This window comes from Plectropomus leopardus, chromosome 12 (genome assembly GCF_008729295.1).
Source record: "Plectropomus leopardus isolate mb chromosome 12, YSFRI_Pleo_2.0, whole genome shotgun sequence".
In the NCBI taxonomy this organism is placed as follows: Eukaryota; Metazoa; Chordata; class Actinopteri; order Perciformes; family Serranidae; genus Plectropomus; species Plectropomus leopardus.
This window is the reverse complement of record NC_056474.1, coordinates 26,688,379-26,700,772: the sequence shown is the minus strand read 5'-3', so window position 1 is coordinate 26,700,772 and position 12,394 is coordinate 26,688,379. Positions and strand designations below refer to the sequence as shown.

Below are 12,394 nucleotides of genomic sequence, written 5' to 3'. Positions count from 1 at the left end.
AAATTGCCAAAAACACCATAAAAATGCGTGTTGAAAAAATGACAAAAAAGCAAAATGTCAATATATGACATGTCCCAAAAACAGCTGAAAACAACTCAAAAGAACATAAAATACTGGCGAGACACGTCATAGCATAGAATGTTGCAAAAATGGGCAAAAACAGACAAAAACACCATAATAATGCATGTTGAAAAAATGACGAAAAAAGCAAGGCAATAGTATGGCTACAAATGTCAAAATATGACATGTCCCAAAAATACCTGAAAACACCTCGAAACAGCATGAAATAACTTGCTAAGACACACCAAAGTAAAGAATATTTCAAAAATTGACAAAAACACCATAATAATGCATGTTGAAAAATGCAAGGCTATAGCTATAACAAGTAGCTTTCAGCCACTTTTGGGACACATCAAAATTTGAGGTTTTTTTTTTTTAATAAACTATGATTTGTCTTTTCGTTTGTCATTTTCACGTTTTATCCAAGACATATTCGACATACTATACTATTGTGTTTTCTGTCATTTTTCAACATGCTAAAACATGAAGTTTATGGCCTTTTTTGGCCTTATTTTCACAATGTGTACTATGACATGTCTCTACAAGCTATAATATGTCATTTTCAGACATTTTATGACGTGTCAATATTTGACAGCTGCACTACTGCTGCAGTTGCCGCCACCACCGCCGCCGCTTCCATCTGTGTCTGACCGGAGAGAGAGCCAATGCCTCTTCCTTGTCTCCCTTGAATCCACCCCCAGCTGATTGCAGTCACCCCTACAGTAAGAGGTAGAGGAGGAAGAAGCAGGGGAGAGAAAGAGAAGGGGAGCAGATCACGCCCACTGGGGTGTGCGCATCAAAGCCACATGTAACTGTAAAGGAGCAGCAGCTGTCCTCTTTAAGAGTTTGTGTCTCCCCTTTACTCAGACACTCTAAATAATTGAAATTCACCTCAGACCTGTGAGAGAGTGGCCTATTAGAAGGGTAAGGTGTGTTTTTCTTTTCTGAGTGATCAACGTCATGTCGTTCTGGGAATAGCTATGGTACTATCTGGTACGATCTGCCAAAACCAAGCAGCAAACTGAAAGCATTTGTCCAGCAACCTGTTTGTTTTTTGTCTTGTTTTGTATATTTAACCACTCACCAGATGCTCAGAAGGCTGAAATGCAAACACCCAAGGATGGTGGCAACAGGTTAAAACTGCTTGAGGCAGGCTTTACTCAAAGATAGAAATGTCAAAACGTAAATCAAAAGCAACAGTTACCTCATTCCTTTTTATGGGAGTTACGTCTAACACAAGGTCTTAGCAAGATAAGGCAACAGCACAAAAAGCCCCAAAAAGCACACACAGTGATCTGTTGTTCGTCTTTACCTGGAGGTCAGTCACGTCATCACTCTCTCCACTCTGTCTCTCCTCATTGGCTGGCCTCGTGGTGGTGTGTTCGAGTAGAAACTTCCTCGTGCTGCTTTGGGTGTCATGTTTGGATAGAAGCTTCCCTCTCCTGCTGCTGGGGAGTTTCCGACCCTCCGCATGTGGTTTCCTGTCAATGATTGCTCAAACAGCTGCTGCACCTTATTCATGAATATCTTAAACATACTCATGAGGGTGTAGCAGTTTGCATGTTCATGAAGGGTTAATTTCCCTCGGGGGGAAGGAGCAGCTTGGGTTAGGATGTGGGTGCACGTTTCCATTCTTAGCAGGTCTCCCAACAGTAACATATAGTATGTCATTCAAAAATGCATAAAAACATCAAAGTATAATATGTTGTCCAAAATGGCATAAAAACATTATAGTAAAGTATGTCATCCAAAACAAATGTCCGTTTTGGACGACATACTATAGTATGAATTTTTTATGCCATTTTGGTCGATATACTAAACTAAAGTATGACTTTTTTATGCCATTTTGGAAGACATACAATACATTGACTTTTTTATGCTGTTTTGAACAACATACTATAGTATGCCTTTTTTAATGCCATTTTGGATGACATACTAAACTATGACATTTTTATACCGTTTTGGACGACATACTGACTTTTTCATGCCGTTTTGATGACATACTATACTATGACGTTTTTCTAAAAGCTATGTTGTTTTCAGCCATTCTTTGACAAAATTTGACATTTTTGACATACTATAGAATGTCGTCCAAAACTGCATAAAAAAGTCAAAAAATTATTTTAATTTCAGCAATTTTTCTAGGTCTTTTTCTTTCTTTTGTTTTTAACTTTTTATCTGGTAATCTGGTAATGAACTTTGTAAATTGTTGCTATTTGTTTGATCACATCTTGTTAAGTTGCTTTTTGCCCTCCTCCTGTTTTTGAAAATTTCAAAGGTTTCAAAAGAAAGTTTCAAAGGGTTCAAAAGGTATGCTTAAAAATAAATTTTAACAATCCAGTTCCTTGTGTAAAGTCAATTTTATTTGTTCTGATTCATAGAAGCATTTTTAGAAAATATACTCATTTTCAGGCCTGCAAAATCAGATTAAAACTGGAAGTGATTCACTGACTGACTTAAATACTCTTGAACAGATGGGAGTGCTAAGTGCATGGTGCACATTTCTCAATCATCATCATCACCAGCATACACCAAGAAAAGCATACTTAGAAACACAGTTATCAAATTATATTATCACAAATAAAAACATGATTGTTAACTGGTATAGTAACCACAATGGTTAGTGCAGTTTTATATTCCATATTTACACCTCCATTAGAATAAATACAGTACAAACTCACTTTTTGTTGTCACAGATTGTCAGTAAAAGACAGGGAAGGGGGTGAGAAGACAAGTGTTTTCAATATTAAATTATTTTGCCCAAACACCACACAGTTCATGACAAGCCTACTGGAGAGACAATGAACTACAGTGTGTGCTTTATGTACTGCAGGTCAGAGCTTCCCTTATGCCTGAGAAAAACCATAGCAAGTGCAACCAGTTCAAAACAGAAAGCATACAGTACATGCATTTCCAGCAACGAATGTTTACATGGATTAAAATAAAAAAAAGCAGCTGTTGGAGCTTTGTCACTCATGTCCACACAGTTCAAAAGCTTGTCTCTCTCCAGTCCTCCATGTTCCAGTCTTTCCTTCCCAGAAAACTTCCTCTAGTCCGCTGGTAATGTCATAAAGCGTCTCGATTACCAAGTTGGGGACTTTCATAACCTGAACAAGAAGATACAGTGTTAGAACATGACTTTAAAGCTGCACTAATCAAACATTTTACATTAGAAATGGATCAAGTGATTATGTGCAATGTGAAATGGGTCATCCGTAGTGACAAGCCTAACTTCACCCTATCTTGCAGACTCAAGAATTAATATTGGACAAAAGAGACAAGCAAGAGACAAACCTGTACAGGACACAAGAACTGCAGTGCTTGCAATTATTTATAATACATGTTTTAAATGCCATTATCTTGAGATGAAGAGTTGAGCTCTCAGCTTCTGTACACTACAGGAAACACTGGAAAAACTTTTTTAAACAGGAAAATAACTAAAGGATTTTGGGAAGATATTGTGACTTAAGTGTTTTTTTGGATATGTCATTTGGTCAAAATAAATTGCCTAGATGAGTGGAAACAAGCAAAGAACATTAACTCCTTACATTCATCAGCTGAACACAAACATGACTTCAAATGAAAGCTATTGTTGTTGTGTAAGTGCTTGATATGTAAACAGGCAGCTCTTCACTAACATCTTTACCGTATCAACTCCAAATACAGTGTTTGTGCTGACCCCAAGTGGCCAAAAAATCAAGTTATTCCTGGTTTAAAGCTGTTACAATCAATATTTTATGCCATGGGTCTTCAACAGGAGGTCCAAGACTCCAAGAGGGTCCTCAGAGTCTTGAGTTATCTGTATTTTTTTTATTAATTAAAATTTGCAAAATAATGACAATATGTAACATAAAAAAATGTCATTATTATGAGTGCAAAATAGAAAACATTTTTAGATATACTATTAGATTTAAAAAAAAAAACCCACACACATTTATTTCAATGACAAAACACTGATTAAATGCTAACTGCAATCCTTTAAGCTAGGCATTAATGTAAATAAAATGAAAAACGAAGCATAATTCTAGTGTATAAATGACGCTTCAGAGACCATCATTTTCAACAACTCTATGGGCACCGCGCACACACACACACACACACACACACACACACACACACATATATATTTATATATATGTGCATGTTAAAGTTGCCACAGCCTGTTATTTTTTTTGGCCACCTTGATATAACATATAAATATATATATATATATATATATATATACATATATATTATAAATATATATAACATATTTATAATATATATATTTTGCTTTTTTTCCATAATATGTATCTGACTGTGGTATTACCACAATTATTTCCTCAATTTTCCATATCATTGGTATGGCTTTGTTTTCGTACAACTCTTTGTTCATGGTTTTTAAATCTGAAATGCAACCAGACATTTTAGGCTTGGTGAAGCCTTCAGTGGAGCAGCTCCCAGCATGTTTTGACTGAGGTTCAACAGTCTTTCATGCCAGATCTCGCTGTACAAAGAACAAAAGGCCGGACATACAAATTGAATCAGGTTGAAGTCTCATGCAGCCATAAGAAAATGCATATATTCAGGTATCCTACGCTTTTTTAATTGAGCCTTTCATTTTTTTACCCCAGTTGCACGGCATTTCAGACATATCTGATTCACACTCTAATCAAAAAACAATTTCAGCTAACAGGAATACATGAAGGCAGACGCAGAACGCAGGAAAAAATTACAGAAACATACGTGATGATAAGAAAGTGACACATATTAATGCATCTTACAGCTATGCTACGTCAACAGCTACAGGAAATACATTTTGTTCAAAAAAACAAGTGCTGCACATGTTTATCACAGAAGATTACTGTAAAAAGTCTTAAAAAATGTAAAATTAAAAAATTCAAATGAAAAAATTCTAATGATTTTTACTTATTCCATGACTTTTCATGGCCTGGAAACTGTGACTGTGAAATTTCATGTCTTTTCCAGGTTTTCCATAACTGTGGGAACACTGTATCAATCTCTGGATTTATATTCATGAATCAATATCAGAGCATTCAAATGAAGATCCATTTGAATCAGAAAATCATTTTTTCAAATCCAACTCTAATTATAACAAAACCATGCAGTTTCCCTCAATTATGCCAAGCCTTTTTGGTCTATTTTGCATTGTTTTGGATTTCTGGTACACAACTTCGCTCTTGACAACCACCTGTTAATAAACCAGTGGTTTTGAACCAGCGGTCCTTGAAGAAGTTCCACAGGATTCCTCAAAAAATGGGGAAAAGTATATTTTCACTATTCAATTCACTATAAACTCCAAATGAATGCTACAGTTGTTCTGTCTGCTGGATGTGTAAAAAGAATGCCAACATGTTTTTTAGGTGATACTACTGAATGTCAGATGTGTTTTCAGCTTGCTCTGCTGCCCCAAAGAATCCATTGTCCTTACACTTCCAATATTCAGGTTTATATTAATGAAGGAAACGCAAATGTGGCAATGTGACTACTGTCCAGATGATAAAGTCTCTGCTTGATGCAACAGCCTCCCGAAATTGTACTAGCCAGGCAACAGAGGACCAATTACGTTCACACTTTCTACAAAACTGTCTTTTATGCCATTATTTGTGACATGTGGATCTTTTTATGATTGAGTCCCATGCAGCAGGTACATACAGCTGTGTATTTCAGAGGTAATTGGCAGTGGTTTTGCCGTGTCATTAGTGCACCTACAATTCCTCTCTGTTTTTTAGTCCAATACCAAATGGCTCCGAGGAGAAACTGATGACGAATCGGTTGAGCACAGCTGCCAATTATCTCAATAACACAACGTAGTATCAAAAAGGAATCAGCTTTAATTAAAGTGCGAGAGATAAAAGGTCCTGTTTGAAAAAATGGTGAGGTTCTTGTTTTAATAGCACACTTATCCAGGCAGTGTCAGATCCGGCTGCCAGCTGCAATCATGTTGTTTCTGGAAAACAGCCAAATTACGTCTTTAAATTATGTTTTATGATCTCTTTCTTTGGTCAGCCATTTATAAAATACCGGAACAAGCATGCATCCAATATGAAGGTATGACTCATCCATGAAAAACACTACACTGGTGAAGTTTTTTTTTTAAGTTACAAAATGCTTTTAATTAACTTTAGATTAAGTGACTCTACTTTCAGTGAATTTAAAACTGAACTATATCAGATAAAAATCATCATATTACTTTGAACTGTATAAAAGCACAAGGGTGCATATCTTTTTTCCTTCATGGTTGTCATACCGTACATATTTGCAGGAAGTGAAACAGATACATACACCTGGTCCCAGCAGGGTAGTCCAGAGATCTGTTTCTGTACTGAGGAAAACAGGGCTTTTTCACAGGGAATCTGCGATCTGAGGACCTCTCCAGATCGTAGGGGCTGTCCCGTTCCATGCCTGAGGGGAGATGGCATGAGACACACACACACACGCACAGAGTTGGGAGTGGGGACTGAAAAGGGGTTGCAGGATGAAGCGGTAATGCGGTAGGTGCATAGCCAGCAAACTCTACAGGCTTGGGAGCACAACAAATAAAGAGACTCATGCTGCTTTTATTTCATAAAAAATAACAAAGGCACTGCGCCACTGACATGAATTATGAAGAAAAATAGCGAGATGTGCGTTTGTCTCAGGCATCACTGTTTAGAAGTGAATAGCATGCAGATTGTGTATATGGTGTGTGTAAAACAGCAGGAGGGCTGAAACCAGAGTCAGACATACAGTACCTATGTCAAACGAGTTGGACTTCCTGGTGTGACGTGATGGTGCTGGAAATCCATTACGGCCTTCTTCCTCATCTGGTCAGTAGAATGGTCGAAATTAATATCACCATTTGCATTTCTTCCGCCAACACGACTTTACTGACCACAGAGTGTATGAAATAAGTAGAAGTAGCTTCTGGGTCTACAAAGTGAAGCCAATGCAGAAGTGCCTAAGACCTGCATTTTTTCTAATGGCCACTAGGGGGCGATTCCACTGGTTGCAAAAGGTCAGATTATATCGAAGTCTTCACGAAAATGATCCATATCTCACATGATTTATTACTTCAGTAAACATTTTTCCGCTGAGTTTATGGTCTCAGTCACTACTTGCAAGTCTTCTTCAATATAGCACAATGGTAATTTTGTAAATTATGGTCCCATTTAAAGAAAAAGAGACAATAAAGCAGGGTATGCTTTGGGTAATAGGTCATCCACTACTCTACATTCCAGAAAGTTCTCCACCAAAAAACCAAGATGCTATGGCCAAAATACCAAACTTGAGGCTTTAAAACTGTAGTACACAAAAATTCATCCACTTCTAGTATAGTCTGTAAGATCTGAAACTTTAACAAAAATTCCAAAAATAACTTTAAAGTAACAACCACACTGTTTAAATTTTAATTTCCAACTTCTGTCACTACTTTGGTCTACAGTAAGTTGTACGTTGTACCTGGACTGACAGGATCTGCTGCGTCTGTCCCAGACTTGGCAGATGTTGGTGGGCTTTCCCTGTCAGCGGTCTCCTCCTCTGGAATGATTGGTTGAGCAGAAGGCAAGCTCCTCTGTTCGTTGGGCCGGTTCTCCACCTGGACTGACGGTGAGGTTTTGGGAGAGGTCACAACCTTCTCCGGAGAGGTCTTGTCTCTTGAGAGGTCGAGATTGGGCTGAAGGAAGAGCACTTGCTTATGTTAGGGTGTCTGCTGCTTGAGAGTTACTTGAAAATGTGTCCTCTGTTTTTCTTTTTTTTGTGTCTTTCTGTTTTACATGCTGCACACATACCTTATTGGGTAAAAGAGGACGCTGTCCCTCCGGCCCTCGCGCTCTCTGCTTCTCTTCATGCTTTCTGTCACACTGGTCTTCTTCTCCTTGCAGCCTTCCTGCCTCTTCTGGAAAGACAAAAATACAGTCAACACAGATTCTACAATGATCTGAAAGCTTTGTTTGAAAATTCAAATCCTTTAAGCACAAAGTAGCAGGTGCACATATTTCATGTGCGTTCTGTAATTAGAAATGTAAACCTTGACTAAGGAAGGGACCGAAATCGGTGCCAAAACATACATGCATTGCACAAACAGAAGATAAAGAGTAACAGTAACAGTAAAGGACCTGCAATTATGGACTGGGGTGCTTGAAATTTCTGTCTTAAGGGTTTCTACGACCTCAAGGGAGACAAAAAAAAATCATAATCATATACATGTGTATGTGTCTATATTCATGTTGATATGCTGCTGGGTTGTCATTGACATCATCTCCAGTTAATGAGTAGAGATAAAAGTCTACTTTTCTGTACCATTTCGCTTTTTTTATGTCTGCATATCTTTACATTGATTTGCACTGTTCTGGCCCCCTGTTATAGTACTGATATTTTAATTCCCTTTAAGCCAGTACAGTCTAAAGCTGCTTTTATAGCTGAAGAGGTTGTTGTTTTTTTCATTACAAAGTCTGGATTTGAAACCAACAGGAGCTGAGAACTGAGCCCTCTTTCTGTAAAGGCCATTATAGTTTTGGACAGCTTTTGGGACTAAGCCAATCGAATCTCTGTCCATCTCTGTCCAACTCACTCTGACAAACTTGTCTTCAGCAAATGTTCTTTTAATGATGTTGAACTAATCTTGGCTTCTATAGCACAGAAGTTTTCTTACTTCTTATTTGGCTTCATCTGAGCTTTTTTGGCTTCGTATGAGCATTGCACAAATAATATAGATATAAAAGGATCTATAGTCATAAAAAAAGGAAAAAAGAAAGATATAAAAATAAAATCAAACAAGATTAGACAAACCAAACCAAAAAACAACAAAAATAAACATCTAACTTAACAGGCAGCCACATAGCAAGTAGAGTTTAACCATAAATGCATCGGTGTCAATCAGTATTATGATATCTGACATCTATATATTTCTTTTTACTGCATGTAAATCTGTTAGTTCATCATTAATTTTACATTATAGCGAGTAACTACCATCAACTGGGGGCAAAAAAGGTGCCACATGCTGCATTTAACATCAGCAAATGGATTTTGAAAAAAGCATATAATTACACAGAACCAGCCAGCTGTCTTCAGCATGTCACACTAATTAACTAGTGTCACATTTTATCAGACAGTATTATGGTTGTCACAAAGTTGTGATGCTTTTAATTTAAATTATTACTTAATTTTGAAATAAAGTAGTGTTTCTAAAATAATGCTGCCAGCAGTATGATGAAAAATGAGAGATAAAAAAAACAATATCTGCTGAAGTCAGTATTTGAAATGGTGCAATACATGTGTATATCTCTGTGTTTTGAAATCCCTTCTAAACTACTGTAGACAATGAAAACACAAAATTATCAAATGAACTACAGTTACAATTAAGTTAAATAAAGTACTGTCATAATAAAGTTAAATAAAATGCAGTTATAATAAAGTTAAATGAAGTATTGTTGTAACTGAATAAATAAAAGCAGAACCACTGGTGCTTTTATTCTGAAGCATCCAGCTCATCTTGGGCTGGAAGTGTTTTTTTTTTTTTTGTTTGTTTTTTTTTTTTTGCTGTGAACTTGGAAGCTTCCAGTCAACAGTTAGATGTTGGCATTAAGCAGTTAAAGGAAATATCGCAGAGCCGTCATATGTGAGGATTTACTTGCTGTGATCTGGAAACAAACTAAAAGCTCTTCAGTTCATTTAATAATAATATTTGCCAGTTGCACTGGTGTTCCATGGTTGTAAAATGCCACTAAATAGTCACAGTCTGGAGGCCTGTAGATACAAAAACATGTTTCGCCTGCTCACACTCTACAGCTCGGGAGAAACTGAGTGTGTGTGACGTGCCATGTGTGTGAGTCTCTCTTTTTGTGTGTGATTTGAGAGGGGGTGAGCAAAAGGAGAGAGCGAGAGAACCAAAACGGCGAAGTGAGTGTCACTCCAGTGACTTTAAAAAAGTGTGACAATTCAAACTCGATGTTCCCGATATAGGCACTTTAAATATCGTGGAAAAAGGCTGCGATACAGTTATTATATTCAATATCTTGCCAAGCCATAGCCCTGACACAGCTCAGTACATCGCAGCACTTCTGCAGTGATCAAAAGGAAAGAAACTGCATTTCTTTTCCAACAACTGACGGTGAACTTAAGTATTTAACAATTTTGTGATGCAATGCTACCTACCAGGGTAAAGGTATTTAATAAGTAAGCATGCTTGCTTTCTATTCAGTGATCTGTGTTGTTCTTGGGAAGCACAGAAGCTTATATGCAGCGACTGTATTCTGAGGAGCATGTGAGGTTCAACATTATGTATTTAACAGTACGAGTCACTTGGGCTGTTAGAATGAGGAAACAAACTGAGGCGATGCATCTATAAAATGATGTTAATAAAACTCCACATGGTGTCTGGGCTGCAGTACCTAAACTCTCCTGCAGGTGTCTCTGCTTCATGACAACCAGACTGGGCTTGGTGCTCTGTGGGGGCGGGTCTGGCCTCGGCCCACAGGGGGCCACGCTTCCTCCGCTGCTCTGTCTGTCCTCCTCCGTCTCAGTCCTTGAGTCTGTCAGGGGCACGATCCTCTCCTGCCTGCCCGTCTCCATCTGTCTGTCCGTCTGTTGTTTGGAGGACACCACGTGGCCATTCGTTCCGAGTGTCTGCTGGGACATCTGAGATGGCAGTTGATCTGTCGGCGTCTTGCTCTGTCTCTTTGATGTCACAGGTGCTGCTCCCATCCGAGTCTTCGATTTCGGCCCCGATGCAGCTGTACACCATGCTGACCAGGTCTGTGGACTGGACAAGGACAAAAACACAAAAAAGATACATAACTGAGTCTTTAAACCTTTGAAACCTGGATCGACATCACTTTTCTTGTGCTGGAGTCAGACACCTTGAAAGGGATAAAACCTTCAAAATCTGAGCAAATAGGTTTGATGTCTTTTAAAAACATGGGAGAAAAGGCAATGAGCAACTCGGCAAAAAACGCTTTTACAAATTGCAAGAACTCAGTAGATTTGGAAAATTAAAAAAAAACTAGATTAAAAATTATCATACTATGCATTTAAAATTATTCTACAGTTATTATTATTTTAAGCACCTTTTTCAGGTCATTTCCTTTTTGTGGGGGGGGTTATTTTTCACTTTTTTCTCTGTTATTTTTCTATTTCTATTTTTAGGTAACTTTCTTGTACTTTTTATAATTTTTCTAATTAATTTAATTTCTTCTTAAGAAGCACATTGCCTTGTTCCCATGCTTTTGAAAAAAAAATCAAGCCAATTTGCTCAGGTTTCAAAGGGTTAAAACTTAACCTCACATGCCTCATAATACACGGTTTAGGATTCCTTGTTGTAGATGATGAACTGAATCATTAAATTGTCTAGTCTGGTGGTAACAGCAGAGAGAGTGAAGGCTGCGATTAACAATTTTGCAATTCTAGTGAAATTAATTATACTAAAATTAAATTAGCCCTCATTTTTCTGGGGATGTCCTCAAATCCCCTCAAGGCTCAGTGAGGATCCATGGACTCTACTTTTAGAACCAAAGGGATTTGGAAAACTCCAACTCTCTCTGTGTCTGCACGTGCCTCTAGGCAAGAGATTTTAAAATAGGCCATATAGTCCTCCACAAATCTGACAAGCTACACACATCCAACACAGGACTGGACTGGGTAGACTGGTTGTGGGCACAGCATGCACTGCGTCGTGCCATGTGAAACTGTAGGAATTTGGAACAGGATGCAAATTGGATCCCAATTTATGAGTTGGATTAAAAGCAGACAGAAGATATGATTTTTTTTAAATAGTTGCACATTTGCATTTTTTAAAGTGTTTGCTGTGCCAGTTTGGCGCACTATTCCACAGAGGAATAATGACACTTGTGCCAAAGAGTTTTGGCTATTTGGAAAATAAAATACACACTAATAAAGTTTCACTATGCTTCCACAGGTCAAAGGTCACATTTAGCCAGAACAAGCACCCTCTGAGCTGATTGCAATTCACTGTCAGTAGCTGCCTGCTGTTGTTAGAGTTTAGATTTCTAGTAGAACAGTGTTGACTGCATGCTCACTGTGACCGTCCCGACACTGTACCTGTCTTTGGATGAGGCAGGGGGGGCTGGCAGCCCTCATCCCATGCACAGGTACGCCCTGCATGGGCCGAGGTGAAGACATGGTCCCGTTTGCTCCGGGAACAGCGCTCTCTGGCCTCCCAGCTTCCTTAGGGTGCTGAATCATCGAGTAGACGTTCTCCGAGGCGCTGCTGGAGCGGACAGACAGACAACACAAGACATTTTGATATGTGAATCATATTCACACACGTTTCTGGGGCTGAGGTTTTGCCTGAGAGGCACAGGATGATGTGACTAAGTGTTGGGTGATCTAACGTGCC

The 12,394-nt window shown here is 38.3% G+C and overlaps 1 protein-coding gene across 1 annotated transcript in view; it reads right to left on the bottom strand.

Moving 5' to 3' along the window:
* Nucleotides 1-2,480: 2,480 nt before the first annotated feature.
* Nucleotides 2,481-12,394, bottom strand: part of carmil3 (capping protein regulator and myosin 1 linker 3) — a 106,792-nt gene continuing 96,878 nt past the window's right edge. The window contains 8 exon segments of the mRNA XM_042496966.1: nt 2,481-3,167; nt 6,346-6,465; nt 6,795-6,866; nt 7,501-7,714; nt 7,830-7,936; nt 10,431-10,656; nt 10,658-10,801; nt 12,097-12,265. Of these exon segments, the coding sequence (XP_042352900.1) occupies nt 3,127-3,167; nt 6,346-6,465; nt 6,795-6,866; nt 7,501-7,714; nt 7,830-7,936; nt 10,431-10,656; nt 10,658-10,801; nt 12,097-12,265 (1,093 nt within the window). The 3' untranslated portion in view covers nt 2,481-3,126.